The sequence below is a fragment of the Stigmatopora argus genome, chromosome 2 (genome assembly GCF_051989625.1).
Source record: "Stigmatopora argus isolate UIUO_Sarg chromosome 2, RoL_Sarg_1.0, whole genome shotgun sequence".
Taxonomy (NCBI): domain Eukaryota; kingdom Metazoa; phylum Chordata; class Actinopteri; order Syngnathiformes; family Syngnathidae; genus Stigmatopora; species Stigmatopora argus.
The window spans coordinates 119886-143817 of record NC_135388.1 but is presented as its reverse complement, the minus strand read 5'-3'; the positions used below and the strand labels follow the sequence as shown (position 1 = coordinate 143817).

The following is a 23932-nucleotide window of genomic DNA, read 5'->3' as shown; positions in this document are numbered from 1 at the left end:
TCAAATGTTGATTTGTAGAGAGAAAAAGGAAGGCGGAAGCAAAAGCGAGCGAGCAATCGCTCTGACCCAAAATGGCTGGCCGAGGACGCGGCGACATTCGGTCTGATGAAAAAGGAGGAGGAGCTCGGCTCGCGCGTGCGCGCATGCGTCTCCTCCCAACCCGGAAGTGGGACGACGCAGAAGTGTCTCTCGCGCACTCCTCCTCGCTCCTCTGTCTCTCCGTCATGGTGTTCGAGTCTTTGGTCAGCGACCTCCTCAACAGGTTCGTCGGAGACTACGTGGAGAACTTGGACAGTTCTCAACTCCGAATTGGAATATGGGGAGGTAAGATGGGCTCGGCTTGGAGTTTGACGTCTTGTCGCGTCGTTTTTCGACTCGGCTTGACTCCACTCGACGCTTTAACGTCGCCTGGCGTTTCGACTCGGGTCGGCACTTTGACGTCGCGTCGCCTCTCGGCTTGTCATGTCGCCTGTCGGCTTGTCGCGTCCCTTTTCTACGCGCAGATAGGGGGGAGAAATGGCCGAGCTCGAGAAGGGGTGTGTCTCGCCTGGAGTTTCGGAAGCGTCAGGCGCTAGAGAGCCTTTTCATTTTGGCTTCCTTTGCTCTGGTGGCGCGTGACCATGACCTGCGGTCCGCGCGCCTAACTCGCTTTTCCTCTTTTTCGGCCATTGACGTCGAAAACCGAAAGCGTCCCACCAATGTATTCGGGGGCAGCGCAATTTCGCGCCACCTGTCCAACATTCGCGCCGGGCCGTTGTTGCCTTTCGGGTTCCCGCGAATTTGCTTGCGACCGAACCAACGGGACCCAAGTGGGGGGGGGGGGGCGCCCCTTAAGGGCGCCCCTTAAGGGCGCCCCTTAACTTAAACGACAAAAGTCTATTTCTGGAGACGTCATGTTCCTCTCCCGACCCCCTTCCTTCAAATGTTTTCGTCCTTCAGCGCTTTCTCTTCTTGTGTGAATTGGCCTCCTCAGGGCCTCCAACGAGCGCCCAGAATATATCAACTCGACCCCCCGTCCCTTCTCAATTTGCTCTGTTTTGGCCCGTTTATTTCTTGCAGGAAATGTGGTTCTGGAGAACCTGCGAGTGAAGGAAAATGCGCTGGTGAGTTGAATATGGATGGACATTTCCCACCCCCAGGCGGCCAGCCTCCCAACTAAAGACTCCTTCCCGCCACAGAGCCAAGTGGGTGTCCCGGTCAAGGTGAAGGTGGGCCTGATTGGCTCTCTGACCTTGAAGATCCCATGGAAGAACCTGTACAAGGAGGCGGTGGTGGCCACGCTGGATGGCCTCTATCTGCTGCTGGCGCCCGCCACCGGTAAGTCTGCCCCCGTTCCTTCCGCTAGAAGTGTAACTGTTGCGCACAACCATTAGCGGTGAGCTAGTGATCATTTGGCCGGAACCAAATGGCAAAACGAGGCGGATTTGAGGGGCCGATTTGCTTTTCTACATCCGAAAGGACTTTTTACAAAAATCTCTTTATTTGTTTGACGCGCTCCCACGTGACTTTCTGTCGCCGACAGCCGGTGAGTACGACGAGGCCAAAGAGGAGCGCTACCGGCAGGAGGCCAAGCGGCGCGATTTGCTGCGCGTCGAGCAAGCGCTGCGGACGGCGGCCGGGCCAGGTAGGAGGTTCGGCATCACGCCGGCGGTCCCTTTGCCTCTTTCGCTGCGCTTTCTTGACTCTTCTCCAACGCGCCACCGACCCAGCTTTGTTCTCGCGAGACGTCCGAAAACGTGCGCGCGTTCGAGGCCGTCGATATTTTCCCCAGTCGGGACGAGGTCCGGCCGATCCGCCGGGACAAAATACGCGCCGACTTTAGGGTCCCTCTCACTTTCCTTTCCCGGACTAACTTTCTCTTTCCTTAATGCTGCCGAAGCGCTCAAAGGATGTAAAAAACACAAAAAGCGCAAAAAAGCTCCCGGCATGCCGAAAGGCAGCGGGCGTTCAGGTGAGCCGGAGAACCGCCGCTAGAACGCCGGGGAGCCGGTCGGACCCACGGCGCGGAGCCACCTCCGACCGGCCTCTGAACCTTCTGGCCGCCTTTCAGACCAGGGGGTCAAGAGCGACTCGCTGCTGGAGAAACTGGCCACGCAGGTCATCAAGAACCTGCAGGTGAAGATTAACCGCGTCCACCTGCGATACGAGGACGACGTAAGTACCGCCGTCCGCGGGTGCTCGTTGACCGGCTTCGGGGCCGAGACGGGCTCAAAGTCCACGCGTCTCCCACTCAGGTGTCGGACCCGCGGCGGCCCCTGGCCCTGGGAGTCACGCTGGCGGAACTCAGCCTGCAGGTAAGGCGCCGCTCTTTCGCCACCGGAGCGCCGGTAAAATGTAACGGGCTGTATATGGCCCATGGGCCGAGGTTGGAAAAACACACGATCCGGGCGCGGAGCGAGCGTTTCGGCGAAACGTCCGTTCGGCGAACTGTCCGTCGGCGAATCGTCCGAGTACCGGCCCGAGGTGGTCGTGGCCCAAAATAGAATGGCGGCGTCGGCCCCCTGGCGTCCGACTGGCGACCGCTCGACGTTGGCGTTTGGGGTCATTTTGCGGGATAAGCAAGGAAATGGCTACCGTCGTCGAATCGGAATCCTCCGCTCTTTTGGCAGACCGCCGACGAGAACTGGAAGTTATCCATCTTGGACGAAGCCGCCAAGATCGTCTACAAGGTCCGGTAGTGATCCCGAGTGGCTTTTCCCGTTGGCCCGCCCGCCCGCCGGTTGAAAAACCTTTTCTCCGTCCTGGCGTGCCTTTAGCTGGGCCGTCTGGAGCGCCTGTGCGCCTACTGGAACGTCAACGGGGCCGTCCTCCAGCGAGAAGACGAGCCGGAACTCCTGGTGGTGGCCGGCTTTCGGGACCGAGGTCCTTTCCGAGCGGGCCGCCAGCTGACCGTCACGCCCCGCCCGCGTCTCGTCGCAGGCTCGCCTCAAAGGGGGAATCGGCGGCGGCGAGGACCGCGAAGCGCCTCTCTACGACTACGGTGGGTGGCCGGCTGGCCTATGAGCTCGACGGGGCGGTCCCCGGGGAGGTGGACCTCCGGAAGAGACCGGCACCCCGTAGAGGCCGGCGCCTTTCCGCCCGTTGATCCGCTCGCCTTTGCCTCCCTCGCAGTCTTCGAGCCCATCTTCGCCTCGGCCAGAATCCGCATCGACCCCGACGCCGAGAAGGTACTGGACTCGCCCAAAACCCGGCTGGATCTGGAGGTCGGCGACGTGGACATCCATATCACCAAAGCGCAGGTCACTAAAGACCGGGAACGCGGCGCGGGTTGTCCCGTCCCGTCACCCCTGCCCCCCTAACCTTCCTTCTCGGCGCAGTACGTCAGCGCGGTGGAGATGCTGGAATCGGCGGAGCGCATGGCCAAGAACGCCCCCTACAGGAAGTTCCGCCCCGGGGTCCCGGTGCGGGCCCATGCCGTGGCTTGGTGAGTTAGTTCCTCTCTCTTTCCCTCTCTCCGCCCTCAAATACAGACGCTCCCCTACTTACGAACATTCGAGTTACGAACAACGGTACATACGAACATGTCTGCAAATTGCGTTTATGTGGAAAAATGTTCGTAAGTTGGATTTTGCAACTTACAAACAAATTCAACTTATGAATAATCGCTCGGAACCTAACTCGTTCGTAAGTAGGGGAGCGTCTGTACATTGAAATGATCTAACTCCTCGTTTTCCCCGACAGGTGGCGCTACGCCATCAGCGGCATCCTGGAAGTCCAGGTGCGTGGCCGGACGTGGTCCTGGTCCGACATCCGACGCCACCGCCGGGACCTCAAGACCTACAAGTCGGCGTACAAGAGCAAAATCCTGAGCCGGGACAAGCTCGGCCCGGACGCCGAGCGCCAGCTCCAGGTAGCGGGCGACCGACAAGGGCGAGCGTCGGGTGGCCCTGCCCCATCCCGATCCGCCTCCTCCGGACCTCTGTGACCTCTGTCTGCCTCTTCCAGGAATTGGAGAATGTTTTGGACGTCTTCAATATCACCCTGGGTAGGCAACAGGCCCAGATGGAGGTACTTGGCAAACGACCGCCACCGACGGTGGTGGACGTCCAATCCGTTTGGATTGATGGGGGCCAACCGACTAATGTTTTGAGGATTTTTCTTGTTTTTTTGTTCTTTTGTCGGCAGGCGATCCGCTCGGGGCAGAAGCCGGCGGTCAAGAAGGCTCGAAAGGGCGACGGGCGGGGAGGGTTCTTCGCCGGCTTCTTTGGACGGAAGCCCAAGAAGGAGGAGGAGCCGGAGGAGGAGCAGGAAGGGGAGGAGAGCCAGGGTAGACCCAGGCGCCGGGTCACCGTGCCACCCCTTCCCGACCGCGGCACCCATCGCCTCCCCGTCCTCAGGTTCGGCCCTGGACGCCGTGCTGACGGCGGAAGAGAAGGAGAAGCTCTACGCTGCCATCGGATACAGCGCCGGCGAAGGCGGCGGCTCGGCCACGCCCAAGGAGGTAAGCGGCGGGACCGGCCTCGCGACGGGCCGTCGGGACCGACCGCCCGTCTCTGCGCGCAGTACGTGGCGTTGGCGCTCAACTTCCAGCTGCGTGGGGCCTCGCTGACGGTCCGCGAGAGGTCCGGCGTCCCGGAAATCCTCCGGGTCCGCGCCGTGGGCCTCGGCTGCGCCCTCCGCCAGCGACCGGGAGCCCGGGCCCTCAGGTACGACGGCGCTACAAGTCCTCCCTCCCTCCCTCCGTCGGGACGGCGCCGTCCGTCTCTCACCGGGAAGTGAGAGCGCTTGGTCTGCCTCGCTTTCAGGGCGGAGGCGTCGCTGCAGCGCTGGAACGTGACGGGCCTGCGACAAAACGGTCGCGTCCCTTCGCTGGTCTCGTCCGTGGAGGAGCCGCGGCCGGGCGGGGGCGGCGACTCGGCCGAGGGCGACGCCTCCCTGCTGCGCGCCATCCTGGAGCTCAACCCCGACGACAGCCCGGCCAATCACGTCGTCAGGATCCACTCTCAGCCCGTGCAGATCATCTACGACGCCGTGAGACCCGCCCGCGCCTTCCAAAATCCATTTGCCCTCATTTAGAAAATATTCACCATGAAAAAACGAAAAAAGAATATTGGCGGATTGTGTTTTCAATGAAAAACGTCCAAAATAAGTCCATCAAACTCTTTTTGCCTGAATGGAAAAAAAAAGGGAGAGCGGCTCCTCAACCAAAAACAATAAGATTGACCCTTTTTTTTTTTTTAGATGACGGTCAACAGTTTGGCCGAATTCTTCAGAATGGCTCAGGAGGTGGACCTGGAAGTCTTGACCTCGGCCACGCTCTCCAAGCTGGAGGAGATCAAAGAGAAGACGGCCACAGGTGGGATCCTCTGTCCGGGTCCTGGCCCACGGGTCCCGCCTCCGCCCTCCGTTCCGGTTCTGGTCCCGGCCCCCGCCCTCGCCCTCCGGCTAAAACGGAGGCCTTCCCGCAGGCTTAGCCCACATCATCGAGACGCGCAAGGTTTTGGATTTGAAGGTGGACCTGCGTCCGTCCTACCTGGTGCTGCCCCGCTCCGGCTTCTACTCGGAATCCTCGGAGGCTTTGGTGCTGGACTTTGGGAACCTGCAGGTGAAGGCGGACCGCCCCACGCGCCACCCAAAGCTCGAGGAAGGAACTCAAACGCCTTTCCGCAGTTCAACAGCGCCGACAAGAACCTGCGCTCGCCCTCGTCTTCCTTCTCGTCCTCCTTCTCGTCCCTGGAGGAGGTCATGGAGCGGGCGTACGAGCGATACTGCGTGGAGCTCACCCGCGTTCAAGTGCTCTATGGCCAGTCAGGTAAAGCTGGGGAAAAAAAGCGGGGCGCCGACCTAAAAGCTCCAACCGCGGCTCCGGCGGGCGTGACGCGGTCTTTGAAACCCGAGCCCACCGTCTTCCGCCGCCACGCCACCTCCAGCCGACGAGTGGAAGGCGTCCCGTCTGCGGGATTCCTCGCGCCAGCACATCCTGCGGCCCCTGGACCTGACGCTCCACCTGTCCAAGTGCGTGGTGGACGACGACGCCAGGATGCCCAGGTACGACGGAGCGTCCCACACGCCGCGCCATCGCTTTTTGACCGTCGGACATACTGTCGGGTCAGGGGTTAAACTCACGGCCCTGGCGCCAAAAGAGTCCCGTCGGCCGGCCCCCGGCGACTTGGCGGCAAGGTGAAACCCTTCTTTAGCCTTCGACTCCCCCACGTGTGTGCGGCAGGTTTAAAGCGTCGGGCGAGCTGCCCCTCGTTCACGTCAAGATGTCGGACGAGACCATCCGAAAAGTGGCGGCGCTCCTCCGCGGCATCCCGCTGCCTCGCCGTCTGGACTCTGCGCCCGCAGAGCGGCAGGTAGGCGGCGGCGGCCGAGAGCCTCTCTTTCTCTTCTTCCGTTTGGACACGTGGCCCATATTTGGCCGTCCGCAGGAGTCCCGAGCGCCGGCCCGTGCCGTCGGACCCGCGCTCCTCGGCGCGGCCGAGACGGGTAAGATCCGCCCCGACCGCATCGCCGCTCGCCCGTCCGTCCGCGTCCTTGGCCCACGCCGCCCACATCCTCCTTCAGATTCGGACAGCGACGAGGAGCCGCGGCGCCCGGACATGGTGGACCTGCGCTTGGACTTTGAAGTCAAAGAGGTGGGTGGCCCCCTTCGGCGCCCGCCACTCGAGTGGGTGGCGCTCGTCCGACGCTTCGCCCTCAGGTGCTGCTGGAGCTGACGCGGCGCGACGACGAGGGCGGCGAGACCACGGCGCTGGCGCTGGGCGTTTCCCGGCTGGGGGCCCGCGGCCAGATCAGGACCTTTGACGCCGAGGTCACGTCGTACCTGCGCCGGATCACGCTGGACTCCTACCGTGCGCCAGGTGAGTTGAGTTTACAAGCAAATGCCCGAGGCGCTCTCCGGTCATTTTGGTTCCACGCCTGCCGATCTCGCCGCCCGCGGCCGGCAGCCAAGCAGTTTAAGACGTCTCACCCACGCCGTATTGCCCAATTGCCCGCTCGAGTCACGCCCACGACGTATCGCCCGCTCGGTCCCGTCTCCCGTTATGTCAGGGCTCGGCGACTAAGCCCGTCGTAGACGGCAAACCTGCGTAGGGGACGTCCGTTTGGAGCGGGAGCGGGCGCTCATGTCGGCTAACCTTAAGCCAACCCCCACACGTCACCTCTCCGCCACCTGACCTTTCCGTCGTCTCTCAGGCGGCGATCCCGTCCGCCTCATCGACTGCTCGGAGCAGCGGAACGCCGACCTTCTCCAGGTGCGCTACGTCAGGGTGAGTTGGCCGTCGGCACCGGCGCGGACCGGACGATCCGGCCGGCCGGCCAACCTCCGCCGTTTGTCCCGCAGGCCGACGCGGACGGGCCCGACTTCCGGACTCTCTTCGACAACACGGAGCAAATGCTCCAGGTGGGTCCGACGGCGCCTCGGCCCCACTCCCGCGCTCCCGATCTGAGCCGGCGCGGTCTCGCAGGTGGTCTTCTCGTCCCTGGACTTTCACCTCCACGCCAAAGCTTTGCTGTCTGCCGTGGAATTCCTCTCCGGCGTGGCGCCGCCGCCCTCCGGGCGCCGTCCGGACGCCGAGAAACGGGCGGACGAAGACCGGGGCCGCGTGGGTGAGTCCCGACGCAAAACGTCGGTCCAGGGTTAGGATTTGGTTTTCTTTGGCTGCCTCCCTCTTGATTTGGCTTCATTTTGGCACATGAAAAACTAGACAAGCCCCCACTAACTCTTACCCCAAGGCCCCTCCCCTCCAATCATTTTGTACTATTTTCCTCACTGCTCATTTTGTCTCACTCGCCACACCGTTGATATCGAGAGACTTCCGTGGGAAATCCACTCCACGTAAGCCACTCATTAGCCACCCTCTCTCTCTCTCGCAGTGTCCAAAGGCGGCGGAGACGCCGACGTGTTCAGGTGGAAGTTGTCGGCGACGCTGGGATGTTTCCACGCCGAGCTTTGCGACGACCGCGGCGCCATCGCCGACATTCGAGTGCGAGGTGAGCCAGAGGGCGGCGGGACCCCCGGCGGGAGCCCCGGCCTCAGCGCGTGCCGTCCACCCCCACAGGTCTGGAGGCCTCGGCGTGGGCGCAGGCCGAGAGGACGCGGGTGTCCGCTCGCCTCCGAGATATTGCCGTGACCGACGCGGACCCCGGCTGCGTTCACAAACAGGTCACTTTTTTTCCACCGTGAGCCCGCCGAGCGGAGACGTGACCGAGCGCTGGCCGGCTCGTCTTTGATTTTGGAAGGCGGTGTCCGTGGTGGGCGAGGAGGTGTTCGGCTTGGAGCTGTCTTTGTTTCCGGGGGCCACCCGGGGCGACGGCTACGGGGACGTGTCCAAGGTGGACGGCGAGCTGGCCCTGCGCCTGGGCTGCATCAAGATGGTCTACCTGCACAAGTTCCTGGCTTCGTTGCTGGTCAGGATGCCCACCGACATACCGGGGTCGGCGCCGGCCGGTCGGCCGCCCGACTCCTCCCGTCCGTCCGTCCGAGCCGTCCGACCATCTTTGCTCATCCTCGGTCTCCACGCCAGGCTTTTGCGGATCACTTCCACCCGGCCAGGGAAGCGGTGAGCGCGGCCACGGCCCAGGCGGCGGAGAAGGCGGCGTCCGGCGTGCGCCGGCTGGCCCGCAAGAGCTTGCGCCTGAAGCTGGACGTCCGGCTGAAGGCGCCCCTGGTGGCGGTGCCGCGCTCGTCGGCCTCCCGCGACGCCATCCTGGTGGACCTGGGCCTCCTCACCGTGTCCAACGGCTTCGCCGCGCTCCCCTCGGGAGGATTCCCGCTGCCCGCCGTGGTGGAAACCTTGGACGTTCGCCTGGCGCAACTCAAACTTTCCAGGTAGGCGTCGGCCCGGCGGAAACGGGCAAAGGGAAAAGGGTTTGTTTGACCCGCGACGGAGGTCCTACCGACCGACCGCATTCCCAAACAAACGCCCCTCCCCGGTCGTCCTCAGAGCCAGCAGCTCGTGCGCCTCCGACATCGAGATCCTGGAGCCCGTCAACGTGGAGCTACTCGTGATCAGAAACACGGCCTCCTCCTGGTTCACCGACATCCCGGGCGTCCGAGTGCAAGGCGTCCTGCCCTCTCTCCACGTAAGCTTTGATCCCTCCTCTGGGTGTGCCTCGTTCTCGGATGTCCCATTCTCGGAAGGCGCGGGGGAGCTTTGCGGAGCAAAACCCTCATCCTGGTCCAGGGCCCAAATCTCGCCAAGTGGCAAAAGGCAGCCCCGGGCCGTTTCTACGGAGAACGGCCACTTGACGAAGCTCTTGAAGCACTTGACGCCCACCGACGCTTGCCTCTCTTTGCCCCGAGCAGTTGAGCGTGGGGGAGGAGGACCTGCTGCTGCTCGTCAAGATCCTGCAGGAGAATATCGGCCAGGGGAGCAGCGAGCGCCGTCGCCCCGACGGGGTCCCAGGTGACCGGGCCGAGCGTACCGCCGCCGCCGTCCAAATGGCAAACCCGTAACCGCGGCGCCTTCTTCGCCCCTAGGAAAAGTAGAGCGACGGGCGGCGGCTAGGCGAGGGAGCGGTGGGGAGCCCGCGGCCAACGGCGACGCCTCGGACGACGCCTCGGACGACGCCGTCAACGTCTCCGTGGACTTTAAAATCAGCGAGGTAAAAGACGAGCGGCCGACAAGGGCCGACCTTTAGACCGGGCGGCCTCTTTCAGGTTCTGCTGAGCCTGAAGAAGAAGACGAAGGATAGAGCGGAGGCGGAATCTCCTTTCCTGGCGTTGCACCTCGCTCATCTGGGAGTGGACGCCAAAGTGCGAAAGTACGACACCCGCGCCGCCCTGTACGTCAAGCGGATGGAGCTCTCTTGCCTGGAGTTCAAAGGTGAGGCTCTTGACAGCCGTCTTGTTACCTCCGTCCCACGTTGCCCCGCCTGACCCTTCTCCGTCCTCGTCGGCGCCGCAGACTCCAACGGCGACCACCTGAGCCTCGTCAACTCGTCCTCCGGGGACGAGCTGCTCAAAGTCCAATACCTCAAGGTGGCGCACCTCCCAACTATTGATGGACTTTTTGCCGTCCCTCGCGCCAAAGGAATTGACCCGACGCGGGCCGCTTTTCTCCGTTGTCCTCAGGCGGATCGCTCCGGCCCAAACTTCTCCAGCGTGTACAAGAACACGGAAAGGATGATCACCGTGAGTGACGTGGGGGCAATTCCCCCGGCGGCGGGCCTCGCTCGGCTCTGGCCTCCTCAAAGCGTTCCCGCCGGCCAGAGGCACCGCCGGGAAACAGCTTTGACGGAAAGCGCTGGCGTATCTCCGCCCACTGCTTTGGCTCCTCCCTCCAGGTGACCTTGGCCTCCCTGGAGTTGGTGCTGCACGCTCAGGCCCTCCTGTCCGCCCTCCACTTCTTCTCGGGGGTCCTGTCTCCGGTCGGCGGCGGCGGCGCGGCGGCTCCCGAGGACCCGGTGGCGACCGAAGCCCCGGACGGACGGCCCGCCCAGTCCGGTGAGTCCGCCGAGTCCACCGGCCGCGGGCGGACCCTGACGTGGCTTTGCGTCCGCCAGACGTCGACGCCCGGCCCGCCGTGGACCGGGTCGTGGACCTGAAGGCCGTGGTGGATCTGGGGTCCTTCCGCGTCCTGGTGTGCGACCGGAGGGGCCACATCGTGGACGTCAAAATCCAAGGTGAGGAGGGAGCCATTCTGGCGGCGTGGGGAATACTAAGCCTATGGCGGTACGCGCCCCCCGCCCTGGTTTTCCAGGTCTTCACGGCTCCCTGACCACGCGGGGACCCCAGACTCACGTGTCGGCCCGCTTGAAGGACTTGGCGGTCCTGGACGCGGATCCGGCCAGCCTCCACCGGCAGGTGGGTCCCCGCGCCCACCGCCGACTGGCCGTTTGGGCCAATGACCGACGGGTACCCGTTTAGGCCGTCTCCATCGAGGGGGACGAGGTCTTCAGTTTCTCCGTCAGTCTGACTCCCAACGCCACGGAGGGCGCCGGCTACGCCGACACGTCGGCGTCGGACGGACGCTTTCGTCTGAACGTGGGCCGCGTCCGGGTGGTCTACTTGCACAAGCTGGCGACGGCTCTCGTGGTACGTCCGTCCGTCTATTCCGGCTCCCGTCCGTCCGTCCATTCCTGCTCACGCCCAAAGGTCGACGCTTTGGCTCTTCCTTCCCCCCCGTAGAACTTTGGCGACCATTTCCAGACGGCCAAAGCGGCCGTGAGCGCGGCGACCGAGAGGGCGGCGTCCAGCGTCCGCGACTTTGCCGGCAAGAGCTTCCGCCTGTCGGCCGCCGTGGAGCTGAAGGCGCCCCTGGTGGCGGTCCCGCGCTCGTCCACCTCCTACGACGCCCTGGTGGCGGACCTGGGTCTCCTCACCGTGTCCAACGCCTTCTCCCTGCTGCCCGTGGACGGACGCCCCCTGCCGGCCGTGGTGGACAAGACGGACGTGCGGCTGACGCAGCTCAAAGTGGCAAGGTGGCTCTCGCTCGCTCATTCGCCGCCCGCCCCTTATCAAATGGCCCAGGCGTCACGTCGCCGGCCTCAAACGGCACTTTTGTCCATCAGGATGTGTTTGGACCCGGCGGGGGGCGGAGCCTCCAGCGACCTCCTAGAACCGGTCAACCTGAACCTGAGGCTCAACAGGAACTTGTCGGCATCCTGGTACCACGAGGTGGCCGCCGTGGAGCTGGACGGAGATCTGGCGCCGATGAAGGTGGGAACTGGACCGACTGACCGACCGGGTGGGATGGAGGGAGGGATTAGTGATTCCTGGGTCAGGGGGTCAGGCTTGGTCTTAGTCTTAGGTGGTGGTGGTGGTGGCTACATTTGAAAAATAATCCCACCCACATAGGTGGCGCTGAGCCAGGAAGATCTCAGGATGCTGCTGACGATCGTCACGGAGAACCTGGCCGAGGCCGAGGAGCCGGGTCCGGAGTCGGAACCGGAGCCGGAGCCGGAGCTGGGGCCGCCCCAGCCGCCGACCGACTTACATCTCTCGCCGACCGCGGGCCCTCGGACGGCGGGTCGGCGATTTTCTCCCAAATGCTGGCGCTCGACGGGCGTCAGGAGATTGCCCTCCATTGTTTCAGGCGGGGCCGAAAAGCGTCTGGACCCGGACGAGGACCGAGACGGGGATGGAAACGCGTGCTCTGTCAAGTTCAACTTCAGCGTGGAGTCTCTGGGACTGCTTCTGTACAAAGACGAAGCCGCCGCGCAGGTAGGTGAAGACGGGAAGCGCTTTCTGCGGGTGGTGGCGAGGGTCCAGGTGGCCCAACGCCGCCGCTCATCCTCTCGCCGGGCCCGGGATTTCTTTGGCACGGCCTCTGAAAGGATTTTTCCTGGTAAACCAGGGTGGCTTTTAACGGACCGGGTGGATGGACCCTGTGCCTTGTAGCTCGGGCTGCAAGTCAAATTTGGCTCACTCCCCCAGGGGAAAAAAAAAAATCCAAATTGGCCCCTCCCTTTCCGCTTGAGAAGACATCTCTGATCCCGCCTCTCTTTTCCTTCCGCAGTCCTCCGAGCGAAGACAGCTCCGTCTGGGCGAGTTGGCCTTCCGCCTGCTCAACGCGTCCGGGAAGATCTACGGCCGCGGCGACGTAGAGCTCAATGCCGTCCTGACCGACTGCGCCTTGGACGACCGGAGGACGGGCGTGGAAAGGGTCACCTCGCGGTGAGCGCCGAGACGCCGGCCGTTAAAAGGCTTCTCGGCCACGGTTCGCTGGCTCGCATCCTTCCTTTTGATTTCCCGGCTCTCGTCTTCAGGATGGTGGGCCGACGAGAGGGTTCCGGCGGGGATCCCGCCGTCGACGTGACTTACCGGCAAAAAGCCGGCCGGCGCTCCGTCCTGGCCGTCCTGCAGAAGCTCTACGTGTGTGCCAGCGTGGAGTTCCTGACGGCCGTGGCCGACTTCTTTCTGGGGGCTCTGCCGCCGCCGCTTCCCGCCAAAAGCCGCGGGCGCGCGGCGTCGTCGCAACGGACGAAGCGCCCCAAAGATGGTAGGAGAGGCCGCCGCCATCACCATCGCCGTCTCCGCACCTCACGCTCCGCCCCGCGCCCCGCTCCGTTCTGCTCCCCCGTCCGAGATGAGCGTGCACGCCGTGGCGGTGGACCCCGAGGTGGTGTTCGTGGCCAGCCTGGCGGACGCCGACGCGCCGTCCTTGGCCCTGTCCTTCCAGTGCGACGTGAGCGCCGAGCGGCGGGAGGACGGCGGCCGGTGCCTGAAGGCCCACCTGAGGGCCCTCCAAGTACTGGCCCGACCTTTCGTGGCCCGCGGCCACGGGCGGGAGGACCGGGCCGCCGTGGCCGCCACTGTTTTGAGACCCTGCTCCGTCGACGTGGAAATGGAGAGCGGCCCCGGCCGACCGCCGGCCGTCTCCGTCGCTGCCGAGGAGTTGGTGGTCAAGGTAAGCCTCCGACGGACGGAAAGTGGCGTCGTCGTCCTCGTTGCCGCGGCCAAAATGCACGGATGGCTTAACCGTGAGCCCCGAGGCTATCCGCCGGAAAATCCTTCTGGGATTTCAAACGAGCACTCACGCGTGTCTGTCTCGTCGCCATCCTTTTTTAGATTTCTCCCTTCATCCTCGACACCATCGGCAACATAACGGCAGCCGTGCGAGGGCCAGGCGGCGGCGACGACGACGGTGACGGCGACGAGGGCTCGGAGCGGCTGCCCGAGGACCTGTGGGCCACCGAGAACGTCTACGAGCGCGACTACTGGTTCCTGGGCGTGGAGCGGGCCGCCGAGGTCACCGAGAACTTTGGGGAAAGCCAGGACCTCGGCCTAGGCCAGCACTTGGACTTTGGAGTCAAAGTAAGGCGGGTCGCCTTTGGGGAAAAGCCGGCACGGGGTTTTGAGCGGTCCGGCCCACGCTCTGGCTTTCTCAGGTCGTCCGGGTGACCCTGGAGTCCGGTCCGGGTCACCGTACGGTCCCGCTGCTGCTGGCCGAGTCCTCCTTGGGCGGCTGGGCCGAGAACTGGTCCTCCCTCCCGCGGCTCAAGGCCAACTTGACCTTGGAGGTAACCCCGGGGAATTCAATCCAATGGAGTGCCTTGATTGTGGTTTGTGCTTCTACCGGGACACTGAGATTGAATGCGCTTTGAGCACACGGAATTGGGCCTCAAGTGTGACCGCATGTTGCTTGACTCTCCATTGACTTGGGGACTCTTCTCCGGGGGACTTCTTCGTCAGCCATTTTTGATTTTGGCTGCGCGGCTGCCTTGCAGGTCAACTACTTTAACGCCGTCCACGCCGTGTGGGAGCCGCTGATTGAGCGCGTGGAAGGCGGAGCGCGCCCATGGAAGCTGGACTTGGAGGTAGGGTGGGCCTCTCTCTCTCGGATGGCGTCCGTCTGTCCCCCCGTTTGCCCGCCCTTCAGCCGTGACCGACCGCGTGTCCATCGCTCAGGTCAAGACCAATCCGGAGGCGGACAGGAGTCCGGCCCACGGGGACGAGTTCGTCATCCTGCCGGAAGCGCGCAGGGCCGTCCGCGTCTCCTCCGACGACACCCTCAACGTCACCTTGTCGCGCGGCGCCCTGGACGTCTTGGCCCGCCTGGCCGAGGTAGGGGAAAAAGCGCCCTCCCGGGGAAGGCGGGCCTCCGGATTCAGGAGGCCGACCGCGACCCCGACATCCACCCTCGCCCGCAGGCCTTCTCGGGGAGCGCCGCACCCGCCTTCGACCCGTCGGCCCAAGAGAAGGCGCCGGTGTCCGTCTTCAACGCCCTGGGCGTCCCGCTGCTGCTGCGGACCAGCGCCGACCTGAGGCCGGCGGGACCGGCGTGCCGGGGCCAACTGCTGGAGCTGCCGCCCCTGGGCACCGTGGAACTGGAACATTCCGTCTCGGAAGCCTCCGCCGGAGGGACGCTCTCGGCCCTGCGGCGGCCGGAGAGCCGCGGATTCCGCCTCACCGTCGGTAGGGCGGGAGGACGAGGGGGCGCCGGGGCGTGGAGGCGCCGGGGTCCGAGCCAATCCTCTCTGTCCCGGTCGCAGTGCCGTCGGGGTACAGCGAGATTGCCGACGTCCCCGTGGACAAGCCGGGCCGCCGCCTCTACAACGTCCGCGGGCCCGAGCTACGGCGGTCGCTGTCGGTGGTGGTGCAGATCGACGGCGCCGACGGCAACAAGCTGGTCACCGTCCGCTCCCCCCTGCAGGTGGGTCCGCCTGTCCGGTCCGCCCCTCCGTCCGGGCCAACTGGGCTTTGTTTTTCCCCCCACAGATCCGGAACCACTTCTCCGTGCCGTTCACCGTGCTGAAATGGTGCCCGGACGCCCGCGACCTACGAGCGGTCGGAGTGGCCCGCCCCAAGGAGGAATTCCACATCCCCTTGGATGCCTACAGGTGGCCATTTGTAGGACTAGAAACGGGCAATTGGGGGGTTCGCTTGCCCTCTATTGCGGCCACGGCGAGGCGAGGCTAGCGTCCTCGGTCCGGGCCGTTCCGTTCCCACCGTGGCTTGTCGTCCGCAGGCTCCAGCTGTACCTGCAGCCGGCGTCGGCGCCGTCGTGCCGCTACGCTCCGTCGTCCACGTGCCTCTCCTGGAAGGAGGAGGCGCGGCGGGGCTCGGAGGTGCTCTCGCTGCTGACGTGCCCGCCGTCGGACGCCGACCGCGGCGGACTGCCCCTGACGGTCAGCGCGCTGGCCGCGCCCGACGCCCTGGCGCACGTGGACGCGGCCCAGGACGAGTGGGACCCGGCCTACGTCCTGCACCTGCGCCCCGTGGCCACGCTCAGGAACCTGCTGCCCTACGCGCTCCGCTACACCATGGAGGTGGGCAAAAAATGCGCCTCTCCTCGTGGCTAACCCCGAACCTAAACCCAAAAGAGTCGGAGAAAAGTCGACGGCTACGCTACGTTTCAGAACTGCGCCGATTCTCACGAGCTGGCGGAGGGCGGCACCTCCAACCTGCTCAACGCCCGCGCCGCCGGCGAAACGCTGCGCCTGGAGCTGCTGGGCTACCAGGGCCGCGACTGGCTCGGCCACCTGCGCCTGGACCGGGCCGGCGCCCACTTTCCGGCCGTCCGCATGACCTGCGCCTCGGAGCCCGAGCGCAGCCTGGAGCTGAGCGTCCATGCCTCGGCCACGCCGGGCCGCCTCCTGCTGTCCCTCTACAGCCCCTTCTGGATGGTCAACAAGACGCGGCGGGTGCTGCGATACCGGGCCGACGGCGGCGTCCTGGTCAAGCACGCCACCGACTTCCGGGACGTGGTCCTCTTCTCCTTCCGCGGGAAGAACCTCCTGGGCAAGAACAAGGTACGCGTTGTCTCCGTCTTAGCGCCTCCCTACTGGCTGGGCTTCTGGCTTCAAATAGCAAGTCCAAGTCATTTAGAAAGCGACAAACGGCGCTCGAGCGTTTGGGCCCGGCTTTGTAACCGTCCGCCGCTTGTCCCGGCAGATCCAGATGTGCGTGTCCAACAGCTCCTGGTCGGACGCCTTCTCCCTGGACGCGGTGGGAAGTCAGGGCTGCGTGCGTTGCCCCGGCGGCAACGCCGGCGCCCCGGACTACCTGGTGAGAATTACCGCAAACCATCTCTCTCTCTCTCTCTCTCTCTCTCTCTCAGTCTCTCTAGCCACCCCAACCCTTACCCCTGTCTCTCTCTGTCTCTCTCACTCACTCACACTCTCTCTCACTCTCTCTCACTAACTCACTCTCACTAACTCACTCTCACTAACTCACTCTCACTAACTCACTCTCACTAACTCACTCTCTCTCTCTCACTCTCACTCACTCACTCACTCTCACTCACTCTCTCACTCACACTCTCTCTCTCTCTCACTCTTTCTCTCACTCTCTCTCACTCTCTCACTCGCAATGGTCCAGGTGGGCGTGAGCATCCAGATGAGCAGCTTCAAGCTCACCAAGATGGTCACCGTCAGTCCCTTCTACACGCTGCTCAACAAGTCTTCCTACGAGCTGGAGGTCGGCGAACTGGTGGACGCCGCCACCAGGTGGCACTACATCTCCTCCTCCGAGGTGGGCCCCGGACCCTCATCCCCAAAACGTCCCCCGAACCTAACGGCTCTTCACACCGGGACGAGCCGCCGGCTAGCCCAATTCATTCATTTCTCGTCCGGATCTCCATTAATCTTCACTTGGCTTCCCCGCAGTGTCTCCCTCTGTGGCCCGAGAGCGATTCGGCCAAGCTGCGCGTGCGCGCCGTGGGCGCCGAGCGGGGCTCCCCGTGGTTCCGCTTGGACCGGCAGGACAACGGCACCCTGCTCGGCCTGGACACGGTAGGAGGGCGCCACGCCGTCTTTTCACGCCAGCCCGAGTCCGAGCTTCTTCGCTCGTTCCGCAGTGCGGCGGCATCACGGTGGAGGTCAACGTGTCGGACCACTCCACCGTGGTCGGCTTGGGCGACTACTTTGAGGGGGCGGCCCCCGCCCTGGTGATCAACCACACGGCACGGGCGGAATTGGTCTACCGCCAGAGGTCGGTCGGTCGGTCGGTCCGGCCATCCGTACGGCCACGGCCCCCGATGGCAGAGGCCCGGTTCGCTTCACGTTGTTTCACACCGGCCTTCTTTTCTGGCAGCGGCCCTTCGGCCGAGCGCCGACTGAAGCCCGGCGAGGCTCGACGCTTCGCCTGGGACGACCCCGCCGGAGTTCGAACCTTGGCCTGGAGCTGCGGCCGGCATTCCGGAGAGACTCGCCTTCTCAAGGTCTCAAAAGTCCAATATTTGGAGGGAGGGAGGGAGGTGGCCCGGGCGTCCATCCAAAGTGTCCCCAAATCAACGGGAAGTGAGCGAGCGAGCGAGCTAGGATCTGAGGGCCGGCGGGCGCTTTTTTCCCCCCCCCTCTTCTCTCCCAGGACGACTGGGGTCAGTTCCGGCCGGACGGCGGCCCGTCCCAGGTCTACTGGGCGTCCTTCCTGGACGGGCGTCAGCGCGTCCTGATCTTCACGGAAGACGCCGGCGTGGTGACCAGGGCCCGGCAGGCCGACCAGCTGGAGCAGTTCCGGGAGGAGCTGGGGCTCTCGCTGCGGAACCTCGGCCTCTCCCTGGTGGACGCCGACGGACGGCGGGAAGTGGCCTACGTGGGCGTGACCAGGTCCGTCCGAGGGCTTCCCGCCCGTCGCTCTCTCCTTTTGACGGTCGCCGCCCCGTCTGCCTTCAGTTCGGGAGTGGTGTGGGAGATGTGGCGCAAGAACCGCTGGAGGCCCTTGAGTCAGAAGCACATCGGCCTGCTGGAGGAGGCCCACCGGGGCGTCAAGAGCGGCCGCTCGCCCGCCGGGCCCACCCGACTGGACGCCGAGCTGGAGGTGGACCTCGGCGTCGGCGGGGCCACCATGCGCCGGCCCCATGCCTGCCCCCTCCGGAGGAACTTCCTGCCGGCCGTCCAGGTGGAGTTGAAGCGATCTCCCCACCAGCGGAGCCTTCGGGCGCAACTACACTGGCTGCAGGTCAGAACGGAACCGAAATGGAACCGCAACGACTGAGAGGGAAATGCGCCCACCACGTATGCACTTGGGGTGTTTGCTCGCAGGTGGACAACCAGCTCCCGGGCGCCATCTTCCCCGTGGCCTTCCACCCGGTTCCCCCTCCCAAGTCGGTGGCTCTGGACTCTGGTGAGGCGCCCGTCCCGTCGCGTCGCGATGGAGCGGCCCGACGGCTGACACCCGCCGTTCCTCCCGCAGAGCCCAAGGCCTTTCTGGACATGTCGGTCATCACGCGCTCGGACCACCGCAGCGCCGTCACGCAATTCAAGTAAGTGGACGAAGCCGTCGACGCCCGTCTATTTTTCGCCCAACGGACCGAAATGCAGCTCGATGGGAACGGAAAATTGCAAAAGAATTGAAATCCGTCCCTCCGCCCGTCAGTTAGTCCCGGTCCATCGTAGCGTCGGCGGATTTCATTTTTGCCGCTCCTGGTGGCGTAGCATTTCTCTTTCCCGGCTAAGCGTTTCTCTTTCCCACGCCACCCCAGGTACTTCATGGTGCTGGTCCAGGAAATGGCCGTCAAGGTGGACCGAGGCTTCCTGTCGGCCATCTTGGCGCTCCTGGCGCCCGCCGAGCCGCCGCGGGCTGCGGCGCACCAGGTGGGCACGCGCTCCTTTTTCGTGTCCGGTGGCAAACAGGTGCCGGTCCGGATTGAACTTCCGCGCCCGCCGTCAATGGCGTAGCAGTCGGTTGGGGGGGCACGGGTCGCTTCCTGTCCCCCAAGCCTCACCCGGCCCCCAGCCACTTCAAATGAGTGGCGCGTCTTGCAAAATATTTCATAGCGTCGAGAGTACCTTGAAGGCAGCGCGTGGCCGTTTAAGTGAGAATTTGTCCACAAATGGTGGCGTCCGTGTGTGTATTTGTGTCTATGTGTGTTCTAGAGCCAGCTGCTCCAAAAGGACATGGAGATCCTGCAGGCTGAACTGATGCAAAGTTCTCTGGACCAGGCGTCCGGACTCCACTTTTTTGAACACTTTCACATATCCCCCGTCAAGGTAGGGCAGGGGCCAGGCCTTGGGATTGTCTTTTTTTGGGAGGGAGGGAGGGAGGGGGCGGGGCTTAACCCTGGGGACGGCGCTCCACCGCGCTCATCGGGGACTCTTCCCCTCCAGCTGCACCTGAGTTTGTCGCTGGGGCCGGCCGCGGCGGGGGAAGCCGGCGCCGAGTCGCTCAACCTGCTCCTGGCCAGCATCGGCGCCACGCTGATCGACGTGGACGACCTGGTCTTCAAGTGAGACAATATTCCGCCATTTAGTTTCCGCTCCAACAGATGGGATCAAACCATTTTTTTCCCCCACTTTTTTTGCCCTCGTATTTTCTTCTCCTTTTTGGCCTTTTTTTCTGTCGGGCTTCCTTTGTTTTGAGCCCTTTTGCCCACCGGAAGTTTGAGAAAATGGACTTGGAGGGTCCAAAAGCTCCCCACGCCAAATGGTATTTTCCTCCCTGCCGCGCTCTGATTGGCTGTCTTTTGCAGGCTGGACTACTTTGAGGTGGAGTGCCAGTTTTACCGCAGGGAGAAGCTGATGCGGGCGGCCACGCGCCACTACAGCGAGCAGGTGGGCGGGACCCCAACCGACCGACCGACTGACTGACAAACAGACTGACCGACCGACCACTCACCCTCCTTTGATGGCGTGCACTTCTCCGACAGTTCTTGAAGCAGATGTACGTGCTGGTCCTGGGTCTGGACGTGCTGGGGAACCCCTTCGGCCTGATCCGGGGCCTGTCCCAGGGAGTGGAGGCTTTCTTCTACGAGCCCTTTCAGGGGGCGGTCCGAGGCCCCGAAGAGTTCGCCGAAGGCGTGGTCATCGGCGTGCGCAGCCTCCTGGGTCACACCGTGGGTGAGGAGTGGCTCCTCCTCCTCGTCCTCCTTTGCCGGGCCCGGCCAGTTGCACTTCCTCTTCATTTTGCTCGTGTCGTGTTAGCTAACCTGAAAAGAAAATGGCTGGAAACCAGTCCTAGCATTAAAAAACAACAACAGCCAAAGCCTAAAGAAATCGTAAGTAGAGCAAAATGGAGAGGAAGCCAGCGACCCCTCCCCCGTGAGAAGCCGTTTCCTCCAGCGAGCTCCTTTTCTAGCCATCCGACGGAACCTCTTTTCTGGGCCTCCGCTCTAACGGGGCTTTCCGCTCTCCGCTCGCAGGCGGCGCCGCCGGCGTGGTCTCCAGGATCACGGGCTCGGTGGGGAAAGGCCTGGCGGCCATCACCATGGACCCGGAGTACCAGCGCCAACGCAGAGACGAGATGAACCGAGCCCCCAGAGACTTTGGCCAGAGCTTGGCCAAAGGGGGCAAAGGATTTCTCAAGGTGTGTGTGTGTGTGCGAGGCGTGGCGTGATGGGGGCGTGACGGGGCGTGCCCTTCCCCTTCCTCTCAAACGTTCCCCTCGTGCGCGCAGGGTGTTGTCGGCGGAGTGACCGGCATCGTCACCAAACCGGTGGAAGGTACGTACAGATGGATGCACCGCCGCCACCGCCGCCGCCAGAGTCTAACGACGCTCATCCCGACAGGGGCCAGGAAGGAGGGCGCGGCCGGCTTCTTCAAAGGCATCGGCAAAGGTCTGGTGGGCGTGGTGGCCCGCCCCACCGGCGGCGTGGTGGACATGGCCAGCAGCGCCTTCCAGGGCATCCAGAGGTAAAAGTCAACACGCCGCCGACACCTTTGCTTTTGCGTCACTCAGCTGCGCTCTTTTTCTTTTTTTTTTTTTTTTTTTCTTTCTTTTTCTCCCCCCGTCCCCTCTGCCACGTGAGTATGGAACCTGTCAAGCCCCCGTGCTTTGACCGTCCATCCGCCGTCGTCCGTGCCTCCCAATGGTGCTCTTTTTTCCCCCCCTTTCTCCTTCTTTGCCACGGTTTGGTTTCGCCCTACGTGACGTGAAAGCGGCGTGTCTGTCAGATGGTCCCACCCCCGATCGGCATTTTTTTGTGTCCATTGAACCCACCGGCTGACCCGGCCGGCCCCATTTTGCGACCTTTCAAAAGCCAACGGCTTAGGGCCGTGGGAATATCGACCGAGGCACGAAAGTGCGACGGATGGACAAAGTTGGCATCCGGACCGAAAAAAGGCTACCCGGGAAAGTCAAAAAAGGGCGAAAAATTGGGCGACGTGCGGACAAATCGGACGACAAAGGCGGCGCATACGCGTGACCACAAAAGTGTCTTTGTCCGCTCCAGGGCTGACCGCCTTTTGTACCCCCCCACACCCACACCTCAACCAAATGATCCCCAAACTAAATTTCCCTGGCATTTGCCCTCATTTGGTCACGTGACATTGCGCCCGTCCCACGCTGCCCCTAGAGGTCAAATCAGGTGAGGCGCCCTACGGCATCTCCGCGCGCTCGTCGGCCAAAGCCGGCGAAATCGGGCCACCGCCGTCGCCTTCCCTCCCCCCCTTGGCGTTTATTCTTCACGTGTTTTCCAGGGCGGCCGAGTCCACGGAGCAAGTGGCCAAGCTCCGCCCCGTCCGGCTGATCCGAGAAGACGGAATCATTCGAGCCTACGACCTGGCCGAGGCGCGGGGCTTGGACCTTTTCCAGGTAGCTCATCGCCCGGCTACGGCGTTAGCCCGGACCTACCTTCCTTCCGTCGGTCGGTGGGTCCGTGCCACATGTCGTCGGCCGCTCGAGAGGGGATTGGCTCGAGGCAAAGTCAGCTTGTTTTGGGGCAAAATGGGCTTTTTTAGGCAGAATGAGCTTATCTGGCAACCAACTTCCAAAATGGCCTCTCCCCTCGTTGCCTTCAGGCAGAGAGAACCATGCGGGGATGGCCCAGAATCAATGCAAGAGTCCCAAAAGAGTCCCAAAATTCAGCAACTTTGCCTCCCGCCAACGTAGTTAGTCTGTCTATCCGTGGTGTGTCTCTCTGCTCTCTATCATCTCTCTCTCTCTCTTTCTCTCTTTCTCTCTTGCAAAGTTAACCTTGCTTTTCTTTTGTGTGTTTGACCCGCATGCAGCGCCATGACCACTAAACAAAAATGGCAAAGGACCACCCACTTTTCTTCTTTTCTCCCCCTCTTAACTTGGATTAAAAATCAGCAAACCTTTCTAAAGAACATTGTGTGTCGTTGGTGATTTTTTTTTTTCCTCCCCCTGTTTCCCCCCCCCCCTCCATCCCTCGCGTTTGCGCGTCGGCTTCCCGGCAGCGTTGGGAGCTGAATCGTCTGGAAGGCGAAGTATTCTGCCGCCACTGTCCTTATCCCGGGCGCAAGAAGACCAACGTGGTGGTCACCAACAGGTGGGCCGTCCGTCCGCCGTCTCCGGTGCCGTCGGCGCCCCCTTGACCCTCTTGGGTGGTCGCTCAGGAGGGTGGTGTGCGTCAAAGAGGTGGATTTTATGGCTCACTTCAGCAAAGAGTGGGAGTGTTTGTACGAAAACTTGTACCGGCCACCCGACCTGACCGGAACGCGTCTCAACATTTACTGCAAGGTAAAAAAAAAAAAAGAAAGTACAAACTGCAATGGAACTGGTATCGGATGCACGTTGATTTTGAGGGGGGGGGGATTCCCAAGCCAACGCACTGCATTTTGTGACGGATGGATTTTTCAGGAACCCCGCAAGTTGAACGTTGGCCAAAAAGACGACGACAGAGAGACCATTCGAAGCATCGAGCTGCAAGATGAAAAGATTGCCCGGGTACTTTGATTCCATTTTTTTTTCCTTCTCTTTTCTCAATTTCTATTCTTTGCCTGCCTCCCTGCCTGGCGTTTTGGCCTCTTGTTTTGCGTCTTCCGTCTCGTTTATTCTCTTTTACAACTGTTTTGGTCCTTTTTTGGCCACGCTTGGCGGCGCGGTGGTTCGCTTGGGTCTCTCCTGGCTCTCCTCCTTTTCTCTTTTCCATTTTCTACCATGAATGTGAATTCAATGGCTCAAGTGTGCTTTGGAAAAGGTTTGCGGCCTCGTTCCGTTTGGGAGCCAAATGCTTTGAGCGCCGTGGCCCTTTTGTGGCCGTCTCGTGGTCCCCCGAGCCTAAGTTTTTGCCTGGCGCTCGCAGGGAATGCTGTCGTCCGTGACGGACGCTCGGGCGGCCCGCCTGCGACGCACCGGCGGCCCGCAAACGCCGCCACGCTCCCTCCAACGGCCGTGACGACGCGGTGACGATGACGGACGCTACGCCCACTTGAACCAATCGAGAAGAAATAATAGCCAACCATCCCCGTCCGGCCACCTCCGATCCCCTCGACTCTATCGGACTGGGACGCCCGTCGTCGTCGAGGGTGGAATGTCTTTTTGCCCCGCCCACCCGTGCAAACCAGTGACCTTGTTCTTCAAAAATGGAGCCATTAAAAAAAAAAAGAACCCCATTTGGGAGCCACCTTACAGCGCTGGCGTACTTCTTTCCCGTGGCGTTCCGCTGGACGAGGAAATGGACTTTCTTCCCGGGCGGGGGTGCTTGATTCCGCTTGGCAAAATGTCCGCGCTGTCAGCAGCGCCACCTCCGCCGATTCTTTGGATCTTTGGGGCCTTTCCGGGTGGCTTTCTCTTCAATTTGGGCCACCTCCTTCCTCTTGAATCGGGGGCATTTCCGGGTCACCTATCTTTGGGGAGGAAGAGGAAGAGGAGGAGGAGGAGGAGGCGGGGCCGGCCCCGCCCAACCTGCGTGGCGTCCGACAT

General features: G+C 63.0%; 1 protein-coding gene across 3 annotated transcripts; it reads left to right on the top strand.

Moving 5' to 3' along the window:
• The first annotated feature begins 157 nt into the window (after window positions 1–157).
• On the top strand, window positions 158–23638 carry vps13c (vacuolar protein sorting 13 homolog C). Of its 3 annotated transcripts, XM_077620110.1 has the most exons (81): window positions 158–324; window positions 1060–1103; window positions 1179–1317; window positions 1523–1624; window positions 1880–1951; window positions 2051–2154; window positions 2235–2294; window positions 2610–2669; window positions 2757–2837; window positions 2920–2980; window positions 3112–3239; window positions 3318–3424; window positions 3682–3850; window positions 3946–4008; window positions 4126–4267; window positions 4338–4441; window positions 4504–4646; window positions 4746–4971; window positions 5182–5296; window positions 5409–5545; window positions 5611–5752; window positions 5871–5988; window positions 6167–6296; window positions 6372–6429; window positions 6508–6578; window positions 6644–6803; window positions 7138–7211; window positions 7286–7345; window positions 7410–7551; window positions 7819–7935; window positions 8004–8107; window positions 8185–8352; window positions 8469–8773; window positions 8889–9027; window positions 9251–9350; window positions 9425–9549; window positions 9605–9770; window positions 9852–9925; window positions 10019–10078; window positions 10231–10390; window positions 10450–10569; window positions 10647–10750; window positions 10814–10981; window positions 11075–11367; window positions 11458–11605; window positions 11744–11915; window positions 11982–12109; window positions 12405–12562; window positions 12655–12887; window positions 12961–13295; window positions 13457–13702; window positions 13777–13908; window positions 14116–14205; window positions 14297–14452; window positions 14539–14803; window positions 14881–15041; window positions 15107–15228; window positions 15357–15657; window positions 15748–16140; window positions 16283–16396; window positions 16709–16861; window positions 16996–17121; window positions 17187–17320; window positions 17423–17549; window positions 17699–17937; window positions 18004–18289; window positions 18373–18454; window positions 18524–18593; window positions 18813–18924; window positions 19207–19320; window positions 19438–19556; window positions 19800–19881; window positions 19977–20166; window positions 20469–20632; window positions 20723–20768; window positions 20835–20958; window positions 21745–21859; window positions 22465–22556; window positions 22624–22747; window positions 22868–22954; window positions 23313–23638. In XM_077620110.1, exons 1-81 carry the CDS (start codon window positions 225–227, stop codon window positions 23403–23405), a joined length of 11148 nt encoding a protein of 3715 aa, XP_077476236.1. In that variant the 5' UTR covers window positions 158–224; the 3' UTR covers window positions 23406–23638. The 3 variants fall into 3 exon arrangements, with proteins under 3 accessions (XP_077476236.1, XP_077476237.1, XP_077476243.1); XM_077620111.1 differs by lacking the exon at window positions 1880–1951; XM_077620117.1 differs by lacking the exons at window positions 22465–22556; window positions 22624–22747; window positions 22868–22954; window positions 23313–23638 and adding an exon at window positions 22276–22374.
• The last annotated feature ends 294 nt before the right edge of the window (window positions 23639–23932 follow it).

Bases quoted from the DNA above. Each gene is read 5' to 3' on its own strand.
- vps13c (XM_077620110.1), top strand. From the start codon at position 225: ATGGTGTTCGAGTCTTTGGTCAGCGACCTCCTCAACAGGTTCGTCGGA. The intron at 14,453-14,538 runs GTAGGGGAAAAA...CCTCGCCCGCAG, and splicing joins TCTTGGCCCGCCTGGCCGAG to GCCTTCTCGGGGAGCGCCGC. The intron at 17,321-17,422 runs GTCGGTCGGTCG...CTTTTCTGGCAG, and splicing joins GAATTGGTCTACCGCCAGAG to CGGCCCTTCGGCCGAGCGCC.